Raw genomic sequence first — 22,653 nt, 5'->3', positions numbered from 1 at the left:
TACAATATTTTGTTAAGTTAGCATTAATTATATTTTAAAGTAGTTTAAAAAAAACAATAAAGCAACTGAAACTATCTGTGTCCTTGAGATGAAGTGTGTCACCGGAAATGTCACTTAAATTTAAAAAAAAAACATTTAAACACATTTGCTACAGAGTATTAAACAGAATATGTCTCAAAGACCTCTAACACCAGGTTTTTTAAAATATGTAGTATCAGAGGAAGGTCACTAGATTACTGCTATTACTAACAAGATCCTGTTCTTATTACTTTATTAGGATAATGAACTAGTTGTACTTATTCATTTTCTGATTTTACAAATTTAAGGGCTGATCCTGCAAATTCTTACTTTCAGGAAAGTGAGGACTACTCTGTTAGGTAACAGTTATCAGGCTGAAAAATAAGGGACCAGACTTACAAAGCATAAAATATTTCTTTAATACATTCTGCTGAAGTAAGAACACATTTAGATCCTCACGTATAGGGGCTGGAAAAATATTTAAGATGGACAAGAAAAGAGGAAATTTAGGTTAGGGTGTTTTTCCTAAATCACTGTAAAATTAATTAGTGGACTTCCTTGATAAAGGATGTTACTGAAATAGTATCATTAAAGGCATTCAAAACCATAATGCAGATTTGTGATTTCTGTGCCTGATCCACAATGGATAGACAGGATCAAACGCTAGCACAGGGGGACACACTAGATGACCCAGGTCTTTTCCAGATGTGTATGAAATGATTTGTAAGGCAGACCAACTGAAAGAGGATTTAGTCATAGTGGAAGAGGTTTAAGGAAAGTAAGCTAGCTCACACTGACTAAAATTGAATTTTGTTAGCACTACCTTTGTCAATAAAGCGACAACACAGACACAATGATTTACGACCCATTGAGAAAACTATTGTTTATTTAGAAAAAAGGTTACACTGGTAGAATTCAGCAGATAAAAAAAATTCTCTTTTTTAAAAATGTCATTGTGAAACTTTTCAGACTAAAGTTCAGCGATACAAAGCTCCTGTAGCTGTAGAATTGAAACCTAATTTATTTCATTTTTGAAGAGAGTATTTTCCAATTTATCTAAAAACATCATGACAAACAAAGATGTGGCAAGGGACAACTGAGTGCAGGTTTGGGATTTTTTTTGTTTTGTTTTGTTTTTTTTAAACAGCTCAATGTTGTACACATAATATACAAATAATTCCTAAGCATTGCATGAAAACAGTGCTCCCACTTGGTTTTTAGTGACTGATATTAAAAACAGGCTAAGTAATAAATAAAAACTGAGTTTAAATGAGGTAAATTCAAAAATTGTTCAATAACTGTTTATTTATGGTTTTCAGACACCTAAAAGAATGCAGTTCAGATCGAAAGAATCATTAAACTCAGGCAGTATTTAGACAACCTAAAGAGGAACTCTGTACACATGAAACCTCATTTGCACTATGGCAACTGTTTGCAGCACATTGTGCTAAAATATGGAATAGGTAACACTTTCAGCCAGGTACTGAAAATAAATGTGAGAAACTAAGCAACAAGTTAAAATACAGTAATGTACAACTCAACAGTTAAATGTTCAGCATGGGGGAAATAAAGCAGAGAACTGAATAATTTAAGGAGATGCAGATGGGTCCTCTTCATTCACAAATTTCTGTGCAATCTATACTCTTGAAAATACATTTCTGGTCACAGCTGGATATCTTCCACTTTCAACCTCACCTACAACAAATACATATGCCAATGCAATTAGATGTCATTTCTAAAGAATCAGAAGATTCAGAACTTGTTAGAATTTATTTTCATTCACAGTCCAAACAATGAGGGTGGAAAAATACTATTTTAATTGGCTACACTGATTATCTTTAGATTTTACAGACAATTACTTCAATTTCCTACTTTGTAATGAGAACTACACTAACACACACGATCAGACACTGGGATTATAAATAAAAATAATGGAAAACTCTGCTTAATAGATAAAAATTCAACAAAAACAAGTATTGGAAAAAGTGAAATTCAACAAGCTGTTGTACACTATCCCAAGAAGATTAATATGTCTAAATGAGAAATAAAAGCAATGAATATAAAGCAATACACACATTATGGAGAATGTAACAGAAGAGGTTGTGCAAGCAGCAGGAATGGAATTAGCTGCCACAATTCTGTGTTGCTCTAAAAAGCACTTTTGCACACTTACCCCACAAATAAAGGAGAGTAAGGTGAATGTTATACCAGATGCCCCTTAATTTATTGCAAGAAATAACTGAATGTGTATTACCTAAATGTGTAAAAGAAGATTACTCATCCTGTTTGTTAGGGGGCTTATTCCTTCACATGATGAAGTGAGTGGGTGTGGGTGGGAGGGGGTGGGTGTGTGTGTGGGTGGGGGAGATGGGAACAGGGAATGGGGGTAAGAAAATTGGAATCATGTTTTGCTAAAGGGGGAAATGGGAACAGGGAATGGGAGTAAGGAAGTTGGAATCATGTTTGGCTAAGGGTAGGAATGGGAACAGGGACACAGGTGTAAGGCTCTGTGGTGTCAGAGCTGGGAAGGAGGATACTAAGGAAGGAAACTGAAATCATGCTTGCTGGAAGTTCACCCCAATAAACATCCAATTGTTTGCATCTTTGGACTTCAGGTATTGTTGCTCTCTGTTCATGCGAGAAGGACCAGGGAAGTAAGTGGGTGAAGGAATAAGCCCCCTAACACTGTTCTTTGAGATTATGTCCATGTGGGCGCCTTTGATCAGAGAATTTCAGCAGCAGTTCTTGTCTGGTCATGCATGCGCTCTCCCCGTCTCATGCTGTTGTCAGCACCTATCTAGTGCAGCGCAACCAGACCTCCCACTCAGTTCCTTCTCCACCCGAGTCCACAGATTGAACTTCAAAGTAAAGGGGAGGAGGGTGGATAGTGGGGCACCCACAGGGACACCATCTCGAAGAACCTAAGTTACTGCACAGGGTGGGTAACCTTCTCTTCTTCTTCAAGGAGCGTCCCTGTGGGTGCTCCACTTCAGGTGACTGCTGAGCAGTGGCCCTTGATGGACAGAAGGGGTTTCGGAGTTGTGCAGGTAATTGATGATATTACTGTAAGTCCTACCAATGTGCCTGATCTTGAGCTCTGATCTATTGCACAGTGTTTTGTAAACATGTGCGTGGACGCCCAGATGGCCACTTTACATATGTCCATGATCAGCATGTTGTTGAGAAAAGCTACTGAGGTTGATAACAACCTGGTAGATAGAGTTCGGATACTTGGTGGGGATTGTATGTCATGTTGTTTATAGCACAGGTGAATGCACCCAGAAATCCATTTGGACAACCTCTGCTTGGAAATGGCAGAACCTTTAGATTGCATTGAAGTTGAAATAAGTCTTGATGACTTTCTGAAGGTCTTGGTTCTCTCAAGGTAGAATGTTAATACGCATCTGATATCCCGGGTGTATAATATGGAGTCCCATTTGCTTCCATGGGGTTCGGGGAAGAACGAGGGAAGATGGATTGGTTGGCTCAGGTGGAAAGAGGAGAGTACTTTAGGTAAAAATTTAGGGTGAGGTCTTAGAGTGACCTTATCTTTGAAGAAGATAGTATAAGGTGGGTGTGCCATGAGGGCTCCTAACTCTACCACTTGTTGGGTGGACACGATAGCGAATCAGAATGCAACCTTCATCGACAGATGTGTTAGTGAGTATGTTGCTAATGGTTTGAATGGGGCTCCGGTAAGGCAGCGTAATACCAAGTTCAAGCCCCAAAGTGGGGTAGGCACTCATATTTCAGGGTAAACATTTCTAATGCCCAATAGAAATCGTTTAGTGGTAGGATGGGCAAATATAGATATTAGGGATGTAAAATATTAAACCATTATCCATTAAGCACTAGTCTTACTGTTAATATATTGCAGTTAACATTTAAAACACATTGGTAAAATAGTTTTGTGATATTGTAATACCTAATGTGCACATTAAAAAAGCCACAGCAATACCAGCAAATATGTAGCAATTGGGTTGTGTAACCTCGTGACTAAAGCTTTGATCTGCAGTTCTACAAACCGAAAGTATGGCAGAACATGGAGGAATATATCAGTATTTTCGATTTATGTGGGTTTACGTAAGTCTGTTTTTGTTGTTAGTAAACACACTTGATAAAGATAATATATACATGGGGTTAATTGTGAACTTGTTAATGATTAAATGGTTAACAGATATAATTTTAATAGTTTAAACGGGTACTTTTTAAAACAATATTTACATCCCTAATCAATATCCTGTCTACCTTGGGTTGAAAAGCAGTCATAGTGACAAGGTGTACTCTAAGCAAATTAAGATATAGACTGGAATTTTTTAGTTCCAGCATGTATTCTAAAATAATTGGGAAGGGAGCGGTAACAGGTTGGACTTGTTTGTTTTGGCACCAGATGGCAAATCTCTTCCATTTTTGTTGGAAAGTATTCCATGTGATTGTCCTCTTCCTGTTTACCAATATGTCTTTCACCAGTTCCGAGCAGGTTAGTTCATTGTGCTGGAGCCAGGTAGGAGCCATGCTCTCAGGTGAAGGCTCTCCAGATTTGGGTGGCAAACCTGTCCTGCATCCTATGAGAGAAGATTTGGAAGAGTGCATGGTGCAAGTACCAAGTTTGTCTGGGCCATGTGGGGCCTATCAAGAGGACTTTGGCCTTTTCAGCTCTTATTTTGCGTATTACCGCCGACAGCAAGGGAGAGCTTGAAACATGTATAGGATATGCATATCCCATTTGAGGAGAAAGGCATCGCCCAAGGAACGGGGGCCCAAACCTGCTCTCGAGCAGAACTGCAGGCATTTGTGATTCTGGGAGGTCATAAAAAGGTCTATGGATGGGTGACCCCAGCGTTCAAATATGCTCTGTAGGACCGTGTTTAGTTCCCATTCGTGGTCCTGGGAGAATTCCCTGCTTGATGTATCTGCTATGGCATTTTGATGTGCTGGGAGGTACGAGGCTGAGATGCTGACGTGCTGGATACACCAATTCCATAGTTTAATGACTTTGGTGCATAGGCAGTGCGACCTTGCCCCTCCCTGCTGGTTTGTATAAACAGGCAGGCAATGTTGTCAGTCATTATCTGTATAGTCTTGTTCCTGATCAATGGCAGAAAGTGTAAGCACATGTTGCGAACTGCTCAGAGTTCCAGGAGAATTATGTGTAACAGAGTCTCAATGAGAAAAGGAGTACTTGTGGCACCTTAGAGACTAACCAATTTATTTGAGCATGAGCTTTCGTGAGCCACAGCTCACTTCATCAGAAAGCTCATGCTCAAATAAATTGGTTAGTCTCTAAGGTGCCACAAGTACTCCTTTTCTTTTTGCGAATACAGACTAACACGGCTGTTCCTCTGAAAAGAGTCTCAATGGGAGACAACCTGCCCTGAATTGTGTGATGTTGTAGATGGGCCCCCCAATCTATCAAGGAGGCGTCAGTTGTGAGAATCATTGAAGGTGGAGTCTGTGTGAAAGGGACTCCCATGCACACATTGTTGGGTTGTGTCCACCAGTGTAGCGAGTCTTTGACTTTGAACAGCATTACGAACAGTGTCTGCATTTCTGTGGTACATGGTTCTTAGCCAGCTCTGAAGGTAGCACATGTGAAGACGCATGTGTCGTACCACGAACGTGGTTGCTGCCATATGGCCTAGTAGTTGGACGTAAGTCCATGCCAATATCTGTAGGCTGTTCAATACGGTGGAGATCAGACTGGCTATTGTGAGAAATCTGGTTGGTGGTAGTGACACTTTGGCCTCTAGAGCACCGAGATATGCCCGGATGAAGTCCAGTTTCTGCACAGGTGTTAGTGTTGATTTTCATGTGTTGATTTGTAGTCCCAGCCGCAAGAAGAGAGTGATTGTCATCTGCATAGTGCCTATGGCATCTGCCAAGGTGGGTGCCTTTAACAGGCAATCATCCAGATAGAGAAAAATGGTCACTCCTTGTTTGTGGAGGTGTGCTACCACTACTGGGAACACTTTGGAAAACACCCAAGGTGCTGTCGACAGGCCAAATAGCAGAACTTTGTATTGATAATGTTCTGTCCCCAGAGTAAACCTGAGGAACCTCCTGTGCATGGGATGTATGGTTACGTGAAAATAAGCGTCTTGAATTGAGGGTCAAAAGCCTGTTCCCCTGTTCCAGTGTGGGTATTATTTTTGCTAATGTGACCATCCTGAACCGTTGGACCCTTACAAATTTGTTTTCTGAAGTCTAAGACAGGCCTCCATCCTCCATTCTTTTTCTGGGTTAAGAAGTAGTGGGAGTAAAAACCCTTCCCTTTGTGTTGTGATGGTACATGTTCCATGGCACCCAGTTGTAGTAAGTGGTTTACTTCTCACTTTAGAAGGTGTTCGTGAGAGGGGTCCTGAAGAGGGGAAAAGAAGAGAAGGTGGGATGGAGATGAATGGTATTGTATAGCCTGAATGGATTATCTCCAGAACCCATTTATCCATGGTGATGGATTGCCATGCTAGGTAGAAAGGAGCCAACCCGCCTCCGAAACGGTGGATGGTTAGTGATGGTGTCAGTGCTGAAGAATGCGGGAGGTCTTATGGGTCATCAACCAAACCCAAAAAATTGTTGTTTTGCAGAGGGCTGGTGGGATGTTGATGATTGAGCTGGAGGTTGGCAATGCTTTGGAGGCCTCTGTCTTTCGGTGTCATAGTGCCTCTGTTGTGAGGTTTACAGGACAGACCTTGTGTGCTGAGTGGGGTAATATTTACCCTGTTTTCTTTTTGATGCCGATGTGTATATAAGGGCAGCAGAACGTCACCCTTGAGTCTTACAGGGTGTGAAGTGACTCATCGATTTTTGCTGCAAACAGCTTCTGGCCATTGAATGCGAGGTCCTCGACGGTGGATTATACCTTCCTTGGGAAGCTAGACAGGTGAAGCCACAAAGTCCGGCACATAGCTATGGCAGTGGCTGTGGAGCACGCCAATATATCGCCCACATCTAGAGAGGTCTGTAAGGTGGTTCTGAATAGGAGCTGGCCCTTTGAAATTATGGACTTAAATTGGTCTCTTTTGTCCTCCGGTATGACGTCAATAAATTCAGTGACAGGTTTCAGAGTAACAGCAGTGTTAGTCTGTATTCACAAAAAGAAAAGGAGTACTTGTGGCACCTTAGAGACTAACCAATTTATTTGAGCATAAGTGAGCTACAGCTCACTTATGCTCAAATAAATTGGTTAGTCTCTAAGGTGCCACAAGTACTCCTTTTCTTTTTGTAAATTCAGTGAGTTTGGAGTAATTTGTGGGGTCGTATTTTGCCATGAGGGCAGCATAATTGGCAATCCAGAGCTGAAGAGTGGCAGATGAATAGGCCTTGTGGCCAAAAAGATTCAAACCTTTCCACTCCTTGTCGTATCGAGTGGATCTCAGTTGTTGTTGTCTGCCTCACTGGTTGACAGCATCAACCACTAGTGAATTTGGTGCGGGGTGAGAAAAGAAGAAGTCTAGTTCTTTAGAGGGAACATAGTACTTCTTATCTGCTCTCTTGTAGGTGGGCAGTATTGTAGCTGGGGTCCTGCCATGTTTTTGGCCAGTCATTTATGGGAAGCGCAATTTTAGATTAGAAGGATGTACGGAGAATGCCCAGTAGTTTGTGCTGGGAGTCTGGGAGCTCCTCTAGAGGAAACTCTATGGTATCAGTGATTCTTTAAAGAATTCTTGAATGCATTTAAAATCATCCACCGCTGGGGGTGGTGGTGGCAGCATTATGGCCTTGTCCAGGGATGAGAAAGAAATGTTGGTGATGTTTCCTGTTCCTGGGTTTCCTCCTGTTCTTCAAATGCTCTCCTCAGGGGGCTCTGAAAGTGCACCAACTGACAGTGGTGAGGAAGCTCTAAGCCTCTTCTTGTATGGGCTTGGAGTCTAGGGTAGTCTTCTGTACGTCCCCCAGTAGGGCCACTGAGTGGCGAATGGTGTCAGCCCTCTGATAGGTTTAGACTGTACAGGTGGACTCAGTGCTGCAGTAGATTGAACGGGAGAGAAGCGCTGAGATGAGAAGGCAACTTCCTCCTCACTATCTTCTTCCTCACTAGAGAATGGAGGAGCCAGTGGTGAAGTGGGCTGACGTGGTGCTGTGCGTGCCAGAGAAACATCAGTGGTGGAAAAAGGTGATTCAGGCATCGATGAGACATGAAGGTCCGTCTGATGTAGGAAGAGGTGCAGTGCCGATGGTTTCGGTACGGAGGTGGTCAGTGCCAACAGTGCTCTTGTGGTCGCAGTTGTCGGTGCTGGCCTTGGAGAACTCTGAGTTGTTGGGACAGGAGGTGGCGCCATAACTTCCATGAAGCGTATCAGTGCTGCATCTTGAGGCAGCTCTTGTCAGTGCAGTAGCGGAGGAGGTAGGTTTACTTAGAGTCATTGGTTTTCACGGTGCTCGTGGTACCAGACAATCCTGGTGCCTTGTAAGTACTCAGCCACAGTATGGTTGGTACTAAGGATGAGGAGTGGGCCAGGGAGTGCTTCCTTTTTGGCGGCTCCTTGACAGAAGCTGAAGCCCTTTTCCTCATTGCCTTTTGGAAGACTGAGCCTTCCACTGTGATATGGGTGAAGTTGCTGGGGAAAACTGTCCAGGGGAGGTCTGTAGACCTGGATCAGATGCTGGGTGCAGAGACTTCTCCATTAACAATAGTTTGAGGTGTAGGTTTTGGTCCTTTCTGGTGTGAGCTTCATGTGTCTCCCCTAGGCACCGGACACACAGAGTGCCCATCCGAAACGGGATCACCTCTCAGCAGGAAAGGCAATACTTGAAGACCAGTAAATTGGGCATGGCTCAAGTTATAGTGGTTCAACCCTAACGATGAACTCTATCTAAGTTAAGGGGTATTCAAACCTGGAGTAAAGGGGGAAAGGAAAAACAAAATTAAAGAAAATAAATGGGGAGAAAGGGATATGTAAACCTAACGAGGGTACTAAAGACCTATTCTAAACTCTAAGTTTAGCTATCAGTCTTAACATTGCTGGGAACTCCATGTCAGACTGAGGATGGTTGAGAAGGAATTGGGGGGGAGGAGGTGTCTTGTCGTGCAGTGCCAGGTGCAAGATGGGGAGCACGCACATGTGGCCCAGACAAGCACTGCTCCTGAAATTTTCCGATCAAAGGCACAAGGATGCACCAACACCTGAAATGGAGCACCCACAGGGACACTCCTTGAAGAACTGACATTTACTTAAGTGCTTGTTTCTTAAACTATGCTAGATAAATTGTATTTTTATGATCATACTTCATTTGAATATATTTCAGTTCTCCATTTATGAAAGCACACATACATGAACTTCTGGTCACATGTAGTTTGGTATTCTAATAGAAGATAAGCTACACAAGGTTAGCCCCAAAAGAACTCTGTCCTAGGCTCAGAACTCTGCCTGCTCAAGCGCACTCCCTTAAGAAAACATTTAAGCAAATCAGTAAGCTTGAGACCATTTCCGAAAGGTCAGCAGACACTGGCTTTGTTAAATGAACAAGGGAAGTAAATTCCATAAATGAGAGCCCTTCAGAGAACACAGCTCCCAGCTGTTCAAATATAGTTTAGTGCCTTGGTTAAACTCAGAATGATATATAAGGAGAAGAGTGTCCCCAAAATAGCTAGGACCCTGACTCCTCGCATCATCTCCTTCCCCCTAGACCCTACCAAAGGGCACAGGGCACCAGTGTGATTTTCATTATGCAGGAACTCCCTTCAGATACCTGCTTTTGGCTTTAGTGGCTGGGCAAGCAACGTCACCAGGACAAACTGTCAAAACCCTTCTAAAATCCGACCCAACTCAACTTCCCTAATTGCTACAGCCCTGCAAATACATGGATATCTCCTTTACATTCACAGACCATTTCTGCAGATCGGATGTGAATACAAATGATGTATCTGCACAAGGCTCTACCAATTGCTTTTTGGAGTAATAGTCTCAGTGAAGAAGATGCCTTCTGAAGGCATTTCTGGATGGTGAGGTGACTTCACAAAGTAAGTCCCCCTACCCCTGCCATATCTGTGGAGCAGAAAAGAGAAAGCAGCTCTCCTGCACCTCTTTATCTCTGAGTCCAGGGCAAAAGGTCTCTGCCACCCTCCCCCCAGCGCCAGTGTTATCTCCAGGTTACTCTGTCAGAGACACCACAGCAGAGGTGCTGTTGTAATTTTCCTGTGGAGGACACTTCAAAATATCTTCTTAGCAGGAGTCATGTGACAGTACAAACTATTTTGCTTGACCCTTAAGTTACTGATACATATTCTGACCTTTATCTCCATCTTCGTTTGTCATATAACATACTGAATAGTATTCCTGTTTTAAGTACTGCCACCCTGATTTTTGCTCATGGTGAAAGTTTACTACTATATTTTGATGGCATAAAGGTAGAGGTAGAGAGGCTGAAGACCTCACCCAAGTGGCAGTACATTTTAGAACCATGTTCACTATAGCTGGGCAATTAACTCTAAAACTTCAACGAATGTTTAATTGAATAAAAATTTGAGTTTGCTTCAGCTGCATTCTTCCTTATGTTTGCTTTCTGCAACTATGCAGAAAATCAGTCTACAGACCAATAATTTTCCACAGAAACAATTCATCAAGTAATTTTGAATGGAGAACAAATATAAGAAAATTATAAACTGCTCACAGGCAACTGGTAAACAGAGAGGCTACATTCTTTGAATAAATTATTTGCTATGGTTTAATCAGTCAACTCTAATATTTACCAGCCATAATTACACATATTTTACAGAATGTAAAATTGTCCATTGTCCTCTGGAGAGAGGTTGGCTGTGACACGTGGCTTCTGAGACTAGGTGGATGGGTGAATTATTTTGAAATCTAGAAGGGCACCACTTCCCTGCTCTCCACAAAATGAACAGTGTTCTGAGACTCCTAAAATACCTGAACACAGAACTGCTTGCTAAAGACTCATTTTTATCTTTCAAATCTGAATTTGTCAGCTTTTCTTGGTATAAGTAAATTATTTACCAATATTTTAATGAATCTGTATATGTGACAATGTCTAAACAGCCCTGGAAGAGGATTTTAGAAAACTTGATTAAAATTTTTCAGATTTTTTGGCACATCTCTCTCGAGTCACACCCACATTCAAGTTGGAATTTAAACACAAATATGTTGAAGTTGATCTTGTTTAGACTTGTCTCTCAAGAACTATATGTGAAGCTTTCACTTCTTGTCCAATCTTATTTGGAGAGGCCAAAGACTACACAGCCATAATGAACTATCTTAATATGAAGGAAAAGCAGAGTATGAGATCACAGGCTTACAGATAATTAAATGTATCCTATGTGCTGCTTTACATTTCAAAAATAACTTGATAGCAAAAGATTATCAAGCAGAAAGTGGATTATCAAGGGCTGTCAACATTATAGCCGCCTTGTTCCCAGCTGCCCAGAATCTCCACATCATTATGTGTTGCAGTCCTCCTCTAAAACCCCTCTCTTGCCCCCCAAGTCAGCCCTTATGTCAAGGCTTCTGAGAGAGTCCTCTTAGAGCAGCCTGGGGCTGTCTTCCTTATTTTATGTGCTGGGGAATTTTTTTTTTTTTTTTTGATCCCCTTCTATGCCACTCTGGCACTTTAACCCACCTTAGAGGGGTCACGGCAGAGATGCAAATTTTACCCATAGACTTTAACAGGTATCTTCAATACTTTGGTAAAGGGAAAACATGAAAATAATTCTTACCTTGATTGGAACAGTCTTCATTATCTGTGCTTGTCTGAAGATTTATGAGTAAATTAAGCATTAAAGAAAAATGCTTTTTTAATTCCTTAAGAACACAGAGTTATCTTACTTCACTGTTTATGCTACTTAAAATTCCAGTGATCAAAAGTTAAAAGGATATTGTTTCTTTTCTTCTTTCCCTCCAGCACTGTCCCGTTTTTCCTTTTTTTCTGTTTTTTCTTTATCATGTCTAGACTCCTGTGCAAAATTTGTATATGGAAAATAAAGCAAAATATGTTTGAGTGTACAAAGAATTTCATAATAAAGTATGACAGCCCAAAATCATCAGAGCCAATTAAGGTTTATATTTCTAAAAATGAGGATTTCACTGGGATGCTACTAAATATTGAAAGGCACTGTCATATACACACCTCCATTCAAAAAAACCCCATAGGCCCTGGCCACTTTCATCCTGAATACTGTAATATTCGTGTACTTATAAATGCCTCTTCCAATGATCAATTTAACAATATATTACACTACTGTAAACAATTTTTTCTCAAAAACTCCAGTAAACTCCATATGCATAGTTGAAGACGGATCTACTGTAGTCACTACCATTTTAAAAATGTCTTCAAAAGAAGACTATCCTAAATGGGTGCTGTGGTGTCTTCTTAGATATGGCTGCACTGAGACTTGCAGTTAAAAGCATAAGTAGAATCAGTCTGGTTCACACTCTAATGACTGAATATAGTTTTCAAATTTAACACATTTCCTTTCCAAGGGCCAAATGAGTTTTCCCATGTAGATTTCTTGATCAAATATATGCTAACTGTGGCAAAATCAATATCTAAGTAAGGCCCCATTTCAGAATTTTTTTCTGAAAGTAATTTTTTTTTTGGACTGAAAAGGAAAAAAACTTAATTCCTAAAACCAAAGTATAGAAAACGCTGTTTTTAGATTTTAGCCACCAATCTAGGCTATAAACTCGCACCATAGCATTCAAAAATAAGTATTATCTGGCACAAAAGGTTTCCTCCATCATTGCTGCTAACATGAAAGGCGTTCCCTCATGAGTTATCCAGTCACAGTTGACTACTGAGTGTAAAGTTGCGGCTACACGGCCAAAAGTTCCAGATGTATTTTCCTCTACCATTTGCAATATCTGTGACTAATCTAGGCCATACACAAGGGCATTCAAAAGCTGAAAAATAACTCCAAAGCATTACCTGGAACAAAATGTTTCAATTAAAAGGTTTACAGGTAATAGACAAATGAGAAAATTTATTCATTTTACCTTTTTGCTACCAGAGGAACTTTTCTCCATCTTTTCAGTTTTGACCGAATCACCTTTTTCTTTGCCTGAAGATTTTGATTTATTCTTCTCCTTTTCCTTCTCATTTGAACGAGGGGAATCAGATGGACTTTCACTTTTACTATGTTTTGAAGAACCAGCTGGAAAAAAACCCCGTAACACAATTCATAATAATGACTGGACACTTCAAGCACAGAAAAATGAAATAAAACACATACTTGTTCCATTTTCCTCTTTACGCCTTTTGGTTGAGTCCTGTGGCACCTCCCGGTCACTATTTGAATGATCCTAAAGCCAAATACAATTATATAATGTTAGCAGATTAACAGATGCTGATTTCTAAAACAGCATCCTACTTAGAATACTGTACAAATACCATATTTTTCAAGTGTTGAAAGGCAGTTGCATGATTAAAGCTTGTTTAAAGTTTCTGAACTTAACTCTCTTGACATGGAAGATTAAAATGCAGTTTAGAACCTATTAATGTCAAGTACTGACCTTTTAAGAATTAATAGGGCAAATGAAGAATAAACCCTGCAGCAGGTCACTTCTGTCTATAAAGTTTACCACAACAATTGTAATTATTATTACTTAGAGTCAAAGAATGAGTCAAGCATGCACCAACTTTCTAAGCTATTCCATAAAAATGTCACAAACCCTTTTTCGCTCTTTCCTATCCTTTTCATCTTTCTTCTCTCTCTCTCTGGATCTTTCCCTGGACTTGTCCAAATCTTTCTTCTCCACTTCTCTCTCCTTACTCTTGGACAGTGCAGGAGCAGTGTGGTTAATGTAGTGCTGTTAAATTAAGGCAATATTACTGAGGATTAATAGGTCTTCCTAAATGTGGACGTGAAAAAAAATCGTATTGTTTACTGCAACATATCTATCTCAGAGAATAAAAACTAAACATTATTACTTTCCAGCCAAGCAAAAGGTTAAAGGCACCTCTATTGTCCATCTGTGGAAAAAAATGTAGCATAATACTCAAAAACTCTTTAAAAAAAGCATCTTATACAAAGCTAAGGAGTACTTGTGGCAACTTAGAGTACTTAGGCACCTATTACCAGCAGGAGAGTAAGTTTGTGTGTGTGTGTGTGTGTTTGGGGGGGGTGTGTGTGTGTTTGGGGGGGGTGTGTGTGAGAAAACTTGGATTTATGCTGGAAATGGCCCACCTTGATTATCATACACATTGTAAGGAGAGTGGTCAGTTTGGATGAGCTATTACCAGCAGGAGAGTGAGTTTGTGTGTGGGGGCGGGGGGGGGCGGGGTGTGAGAAAACCTGGATTTGTGCTGGAAATGGCCCAACTTGATTATCATACACATTGTAAGGAGAGTGATCATTTTAGATAAGCTATTACCAGCAGGAGAGTGGGGTGGGAGGAGGTATTGTTTCATGGTCTCTGTGTATATAATGTCTTCTGCATTTTCCACAGTATGCATCCGATGAAGTGAGCTGTAGCTCACGAAAGCTTATGCTCAAATAAATTGGTTAGTCTCTAAGGTGCCACAAGTACTCCTTTTCTTTTTGCGAATACAGACTAACACGGCTGTTACTCTGAAACCTGTCATTATGCAAGGCACTGCATTTAGCCGTATGGAGTGGAAATCTATCAACTGCATGAAAAAACTTGTACAGATACATACAGACATCATCTTCCTTTCCAAATGCAAACAGATGGACATCGTACCAAAAGGACTGAAGGTAAAAAATCCATTACAATCTACATACCACACAGACTATGCTGACAGCTTGTGCCACACGCTCTCAAAGAAACTGCGGAATCACCTGATCAACATCCTCTACAGCAAACAGGGAAAGATTAAGAATGAGCTCTCAGAACTGGATACTCTCATAAAAAAACAACCTTCCACACAAACTTCCTCGTGGCTGGAATTTACTAAAACTAGACAAGCCATTTACAACGCACACTTTGCTTCTCTACAAAAGAAAAAGGACACTAAACTTTCTAAACTACTACATGCTACAAGGGGCCACAGCAATGGTTCCCTCAACCCACCCAGCAATATTGTTAACCTATCCAACTATACTCTCAGCCCAGCAGAAGAAGCTGTCCTATCTCGGGGCCTCTCCTTCTGCCCCTCCACCCCCACGAACATGATACAGTTCTGTGGTGACCTAGAATCCTATTTTCGACGTCTCCGACTCAAGGAATATTTCCAAAATACCTCTGAACAACATACTAATCCACAGAGGCCTCCCTACCAACATTACAAAAAGAAGGATTCTACGTGGACTCCTCCTGAAGGTCGAAACAGCACACTGGACTTCTACATAGAATGCTTCTGCCGACGTGCACGGGCTGAAATTGTGGAAAAGCAGCATCACTTGCCCCATAACCTCAGCTGTGCAGAACACAATGCCATCCACAGCCTCAGAAACAACTCTGACATCATAATCAAAAAGGCTGACAAAGGAGGTGCTGTTGTCATCATGAATAGGTCGGAATATGAAAAAGAGGCTGCTCAGCAGCTCTCCAACACCACTTTCTACAAGCCATTACCCTATGATCCCACTGAGAGTTACCAAAAGCAACTACAGCATTTGCTCAAGAAACTTCTTGAAAAAGCACAAGATCAAATCCGCACAGACACACCCCTGGAACCCCGACCTGGGATATTCTATCTACTACCTAAGATCCATAAACCTGGAAATCCTGGGCGCCCCATCATCTCAGGCATTGACACCCTGACAGCAGGATTGTCTGGCTATGTAGACTCCCCCCTCAGGCCCTACGCTACCAGCACTCCCAGCTACCTTTGAGACACCACTGACTTCCTGAGGAAACTTCAATCCATCGGTGATCTTCCTGATAACACCATCCTGGCCACTATGGATGTAGAAGCCCTCTACACCAACATTCCACACAAAGATGGACTACAAACCGTCAAGAACACTATCCCCGTTAATGTCACGGCTAACCTGGTGCCTGAACTTTGTGACTTTGTCCTTACCCATAACTATTTTACATTTGGGGACAATGTATACCTTCAGATCAGCGGCACTGCTATGGGTACCCGCATGGCCCCACAGTATGCCAACATTTTTATGGCTGATTTAGAACAATGCTTCCTCAGCTCTCGTCCCCTAACGCCCCTACTCTACTTGCGCTATATTGATGACATCTTCGTCATCTGGACCCATGGAAAAGAAGCCCTTGAGGAATTCCACCATGATTTCAACAATTTCCATCCCACCATCAATCTCAGCCTGGTCCAGTCCACACAAGAGATCCACTTCCTGGACACTACAGTGCTAATAAACGATGGTCACATAAACACCACCCTATGCCGGAAACCTACTGACCACTATTCCTACCTACATGCCTCCAGCTTTCACCCTGACCACACCACACGATCCATCGTCTACAGCCAAGCTCTGCGATACAACCGCATTTGCTCCAACCCCTCAGACAGAGACAAACACCTACAAGATCTCTATCAAGCATTCTTACAACTACAATACCCACCTGCGGAAGTGAAGAAACAGATTGATAGAGCCAGAAGAGTTCCAGAAGTCACCTACTACAGGACAGGCCTAACAAAGAAAACAACAGAACGCCACTAGCTGTCACCTTCAGCCCCCAACTAAAACCCCTCCAACGCATTATTAAGGATCTACAACCTATCCTGAAGGATGACCCAACACTCTCACAAATCTTGGGAGACAGGCCAGTCCTTGCCTACAGACAGCCCCCCAACCTGAAGCAAATACTCACCAACAACCACATACCACACAACAGAACCACTAACCCAGGAACCTATCCTTGCAACAAAGCCCGTTGCCAACTGTGCCCACATATCTATTCAGGGGACACCATCACAGGGCCTAATAATATCAGCCACACTATCAGAGGCTCGTTCACCTGCACATCCACCAATGTGATATATGCCATCATGTGCCAGCAATGCCCCTCTGCCATTTACATTGGTCAAACTGGACAATCTCTACGTAAAAGAATAAATGGACACAAATCAGATGTCAAGAATTATAACATTCATAAACCAGTCGGAGAACACTTCAATCTCTCTGGTCACGCAATTACAGACATGAAGGTCGCTATCTTAAAACAAAAAAACTTCAAATCCAGACTCCAGCGTTCTGGTTAAACTTGGATTTATGCTGGAAATGGCCCACCTTGATTATCATGCACATTGTAGGGAGAGTGGTCACTTTGGATGGGCTATTACCAGCAAGAGAGTGAGTGGGGGGGGGGGGGGGGCGGAGGGTGAGAAAACCTGGATTTGTGCTGGAAATGGCCCAACTTGATTATCATACACATTGTAAGGAGAGTGATCACTTTAGATAAGCTATTACCAGCAGGAGAGTGGGGTGGGAGGAGGTATTGTTTCATGGCCTCTGTGTATATAATGTCTTCTGCATTTTCCACAGTATGCATCCGATGAAGTGAGCTGTAGCTCACGAAAGCTTATGCTCAAATAAATTGGTTAGTCTCTAAGGTGCCACAAGTACTCCTTTTCTTTTTGCGAATACAGACTAACACGACTGTTACTCTGAAACCTGTCATTATACAAAGCTGAAAATTCAAGATCTATTTGCATAAAGAATCAGCACTAGCTTGAACAGAAGATACACTTAAGGTAAATGTTGTACACTTAAGTTGTTTACCAGTAACGCTTAATATACTCAACACAAACCAGGTAGCAATATTGTTGATTCTGCCAATGAAAATGCTTGGACTTACTACAGTATACTTAGCCTATGGAAATCCTGACTTTCAGTACCACAGAGGTAATGCAGAACTAACTTCATTTGCCCAATTATGGATCACTCTTAAAACTGGTTTAAATGATACATCTTTTTGATAGTAGCATCCCAACACATTTCCAGCATACAGAAGAATAATTTACAAATGACACAGGGCTGATTTAACGGGATCTGGTTTTTAAACATGTTATTACTTTTTGTTAAACTGTAATCTTAAACCACAAAGTGTTTAAGTCATACATTTTTGGAAGATACTAACAACACTGAATGAGGTTCTCCAACTGCAATACTGTAAACTATCAAAGAAACATGAGTGTGGAGGCAACTCAACTGGGCCACAAATCCTCAAACTGCTGGCTACTGGAGAGAAGAATTCTTCATGTTTGTTTTGCAAATTTCCCAGCATATAATTACATTAGTTCTATTTTTAAGCAATTTCAATATTCTTTGTTCAGAGCATTAGCGACAGATGTGATTGTTTTGGAGAGGGACGTGGGAAGAAAAAACAAGCACCATCATGGAATGAGTAAAAACCCCAACAAAATTAATTTATTTCCTTTGCTTTATTTCCAGGTTTCAGCAAGTATAATTTTTAAACATACTTCACTCCCTGGTTGTTGATAGCCATGAAGTGCAGACTGTTCAGCTCCCTTCCCCCAGCGCACAATTCCTGCTTCAACAAGATGCCATAGCAGGCACTCTCCTGGGGATATCACAACTACCACAGATCAGCACTAGGGAACATGGAGTCTGCTCGATGATGGAAGTTGCAGATCTTCTATTCCAGACTCTTCCCACTTGCCCCACTCCCTCATATTTAGCTGTCAGTTAAGATCTTCTTAGAATTAATCATTCTACTCAACAGTATATAAAAAAGAATACTGAAAGCCTTAGTCAATTGCTGGTCATTTAAGATGAGGTTTTCAAAAGCACCAAAAGGATTGAGGCACTCAATTCCCATTAACTTTCAATGACAGCTGACAGGTTTCAGAGTAACAGCCGTGTTAGTCTGTATTCGCAAAAAGAAAAGGAGTACTTGTGGCACCTCAGAGACTAAACAATTTATTTGAGCATAAGCTTTCGTGAGCTACAGCTCACTTCGTCTGTGGAAAGTACAGAAGATCTTTTTATACACACAAACCATGAAAAAATGGGTGTTTACCACTACAAAAGGTTTTCTCTCCCCCCACCCCACTCTCCTGCTGGCAATAGCTTATCTAAAGTGATCAGTCTCCTTACAATGTGTATGATAATCAAGTTGGGCCATTTCCAGCACAAATCCAGGTTTTCTCATACACATGATAAGGAGAGTGATCACTTTAGATAAGCTATTACCAACAGGAGAGTGGGTTTGTGTGTGGGGGAGAAGAAAAAAAAGGGGGGGAAAGGGGAGAAAACCTGGATTTGTGCTGGAAATGGCCCACCTTGATTATCATACACATTGTAAGGAGAGGTTTCAGAGGAACAGCCGTGTTAGTCTGTATTCGCAAAAAGAAAAGGAGTACTTGTGGCACCTTAGAGACTAACCAATTTATTTGAGCATGAGCTTTCATGAGCTACAGCTCACTTCATCAGATGTATACTGTGGAAACTGCAGCAGACTTTATATACACACAGAGAATATGAAACAATACCTCCTCCCACCCCACTGTCCTGCTGGTAATAGGAGAGTGATCACTTTAGACAAGCTATTACCAACAGGAGATGGTGGGGGTGGGGGAGAGAAAACCTTTTGTAGTGGTAAACACCCATTTTTCATGGTTTGTGTGTATAAAAAGATCTTCTGTACTTTCCACAGTATGCATCCGATGAAGTGAGCTGTAGCTCACGAAAGCTTATGCTCAAATAAATTGGTTAGTCTCTAAGGTGCCACAAGTACTCCTTTTCTTTTTGCGAATGACAGTTGAGTACTTCAGTCTTTGAAATGTGCACCTTTTATTTTTAGGGACATGCATCATGGAAAGAAGAGGGTTTGACTTCCTTACTCTATAGACAGAGTCCATACTCCAGTGCTACTTTATGAGAGTTGTGATTTTACCGGCAGAACACATGCCGGTTCATTCAGTCAGAGAAAGAAGGAGCAACTGGAAGGGAGGGTGGGAGGTGGAAACTAGAGCTCAGAAGAAAAGCTCTTCATGAACAGTAATGCCAGGAAAAACTGTGTTAGTACAGAACCTAGCTCAGTGGGGTCCTGGTTCATAACTGGGGCTCCTAAGTGTTACAATAATACAAATAAATAAAATAAACAGACAAACATACATATGTTATAGCCCAATACATACGGACATTCAGCAGCCAACACTAAAACTGAGCTGTTTATTTTGAATTAAAACAATATAAGCAATTTGCAGATTATTTAACATATGTTTAATTCAGCTATTTGTCTTAATCATATGCACCAAATGCATTGGCATATAAAAATTATTTAATTGTACTTCTGAAATTAGTTTAGGAAAAACTGTCTTAGCGAATACATTTTTTTCCAATATAACACCCCACCACCACAACACATCCCAGTTGTTAACAGATGTGAGTGGGAGAGAAATGTCTTGGATTTCTGAAATCAGAAAGGCAATGCTTTCAAAAGAAGTTAACAATCCCAAATATTTAAAATGACATATGTTACATAGAAGTGACAACTGTGTAAACAGTAAAACTATGAGAATTTGGGACATTAAGGAGTTGAGGCTCCTGCTCCTGCCTCCCTTTCTAAATGTTCCTATGTATGCTGTACAGTTAGCATTGGAATCACTTAGATAAACCCAGTAGATTAGCAACTAGCAGTTGCAGAATTACTGCTGCTGTTTGAAAATGATATAAAAAGAATTCTTGTAAAGACTCATTTAAGCAATCTGAGCTAAAAGATACAATAATACCTGATGTACACTTTGCAGTAAGCAACAATTCTCTCATGCATTTTTAAACTTGTTTCTTTGTAAATGATAAAGCATAATGACAGATAAAAATCTATAAAATTAATTGGGAAATGTTCAAAGTTGCTTAATTTGATACAATCAACATTTGTGCTAATAAATACCTCTGTTATGATTATTGGAAAGCATTTTATTTATTAACACAAGATCTCAATAGTCAGTTTTAACAGACATACCTACTCCCTGCCCCACACACAGTAAAAGACAGCTACCTTTTCTGTAACTGGTGTTCTTCGAGATGTGTTGCTCATGTCTATTCCACAGTAGGTATGCGTGCTTGCCACATGCACCAGTGCTGGAAGCTTTTTCCCCTAGCTGTACCCGTAGGGGGGGAAGCGCCCCACGCGACCGCTGGAGCAGCGCCTGCCTGGAGCGGTATAAAGGGCGCTGCACTCCCCCCACCCTCAGTTCCTTCTTGCCAGACAACTCCGACAGAGGGGAAGGAGGGTGGGATGCGGAATGGACATGAGCAACACATCTCGAAGAACACAGTTACGGAAAAGGTAACTGTCTTTTCGTCAAGTGATTGCTCATGTGTATTCCACAATAGGTGATTCCAAGCTATATCTGTTGGAGGTGGGTGGGAGTTCACAAGTTCCCAGGACGGAGGACAGCCCTGCCGAACACAGCGTCATCCCTGGTTTGGGAGATGATCACATAGCGTGAGGTGAATGTGTGAACCGAAGACCACGTGGCAGCCCTACAAATGTCCTGGATGGGGATGTGGGTCACAAAGGCAGCCGACGAGGTGGCAGCTGATGAGGCCTGCACCCGAGTCGAGTGTGCCCTCACAATGGGTGGCAGGGGGACACCCGCCAGGTGATAACAGGAACGGATGCACGAAATGATCCAACTGGAAAGCTGCTGAGTGGAAATCGGCTGGCCCCTCGCGCGCTCAGCTGAGGTGATGAACAGTTGCGAGGACTTTCTGAACGGCTTGGTCCGCTCGAGGTAGAGAGCCAGAGTCCGCTGCACATCAAACGTGTGGAGATGGTGCTCCTCACTGGACGCATGAGGCTTGGGGCAGAGAACCGGTAGAAAAATACCCTGACCCATGTGGCAGGTAGAAACCACCTTTGGGAGGAAAGCGGGGTGTGGGCAGAGCTGGACCTTGTCCTTATGAAAGACCATGTACGGTGGCTCGGAGGTCAGGGGCATGAGCTCCAAGACTCACCTGGCAGACATGACTGCAACCAGGAAGGCCACCTTCCACGAGAGGTGAAACCAGGAGCACGTGGCCAGTGGTTCAAATGGGGGCCCTGTGAGACGAGCCAACACCAGGTTCAGGTCACACTGCGGGACCAGGGGTCCAGAATACAGCAAAAGACGGTCCAAACCCTTAAGGAACCGGCCAGTCATAGCATGGGAAAATGCCGTGTGCCCTTGCACCGGTGGATGGAAGGCCGATATGGCTGGCAGGTGCACCTTGAATGACGAGAGCGCCAGGCCCTGGGCCCTCAGATGGAGGAGGTAATCAAAGATAAGCTGGATCGGGGCGGCCACCGGGGAGACATCCCAGTCCACCGCCCACCTAGAAAACCGGGACCACTTCACCAAATAAGTGCGGCGAGTGGAGGGCCATCTACTTTCAAGGAGGACGTGCTGAACCTGTTCTGAGCACGTCCTTTCCTCACCACCTAACCACTGAATAGCCACGCCGTGAGGTGAAGTGCCACTAGGCTGGGATGGAGGAGGTGGCCCTGGTCCTGAGAGAGGAGGTCTGGGCAGAGCGGCAATGGCCACAGCGAAGCTACCGCCAGGCAGTTGAGGGTCCCATACCAATGCTGCCTGGGCCACGCGGGCAATCAGGAGGACCCAGGCCTTGTCCGTCTTTATCTTCTCCAGAACCCTGCTGAATAGAGGGAATGGGGGAAAGGCGTAGAGAAGCCGGCCTGACCAGGACAGGAGAAAGCCATCAGCGATAGCGCCCTTCCCCAGGCCCCCCCGGAGCAGAAGCGGGGGCATTGCCAGTTGTGCTGAGTCGCGGAT

At 42.4% G+C, this 22,653-nt stretch overlaps 1 protein-coding gene across 2 annotated transcripts in view; it reads right to left on the bottom strand.

The window, feature by feature from the left end:
* Nucleotides 1-875: 875 nt before the first annotated feature.
* The window catches only part of THOC2 (THO complex subunit 2), a 110,125-nt gene continuing 88,347 nt past the window's right edge, over nucleotides 876-22,653 (bottom strand). For both annotated transcript variants that reach the window (XM_048863133.2, XM_048863134.2), the window contains 6 exons: nucleotides 13,641-13,778; nucleotides 13,202-13,271; nucleotides 12,966-13,123; nucleotides 11,850-11,926; nucleotides 11,690-11,737; nucleotides 876-1,713 (listed from right to left, as the gene is read on the bottom strand). In XM_048863133.2, the coding sequence (XP_048719090.2) occupies nucleotides 11,710-11,737; nucleotides 11,850-11,926; nucleotides 12,966-13,123; nucleotides 13,202-13,271; nucleotides 13,641-13,778 (471 nt within the window). In that variant the 3' untranslated portion in view covers nucleotides 876-1,713; nucleotides 11,690-11,709. The remainder of the gene's footprint in view (nucleotides 1,714-11,689; nucleotides 11,738-11,849; nucleotides 11,927-12,965; nucleotides 13,124-13,201; nucleotides 13,272-13,640; nucleotides 13,779-22,653) is intronic.

The sequence above is a fragment of the Caretta caretta genome, chromosome 9 (assembly GCF_965140235.1).
Source record: "Caretta caretta isolate rCarCar2 chromosome 9, rCarCar1.hap1, whole genome shotgun sequence".
In the NCBI taxonomy this organism is placed as follows: Eukaryota; Metazoa; Chordata; order Testudines; family Cheloniidae; genus Caretta; species Caretta caretta.
Note: the sequence above shows the minus strand (reverse complement) of the source record. Positions and strands in the feature narration are given on the sequence as shown.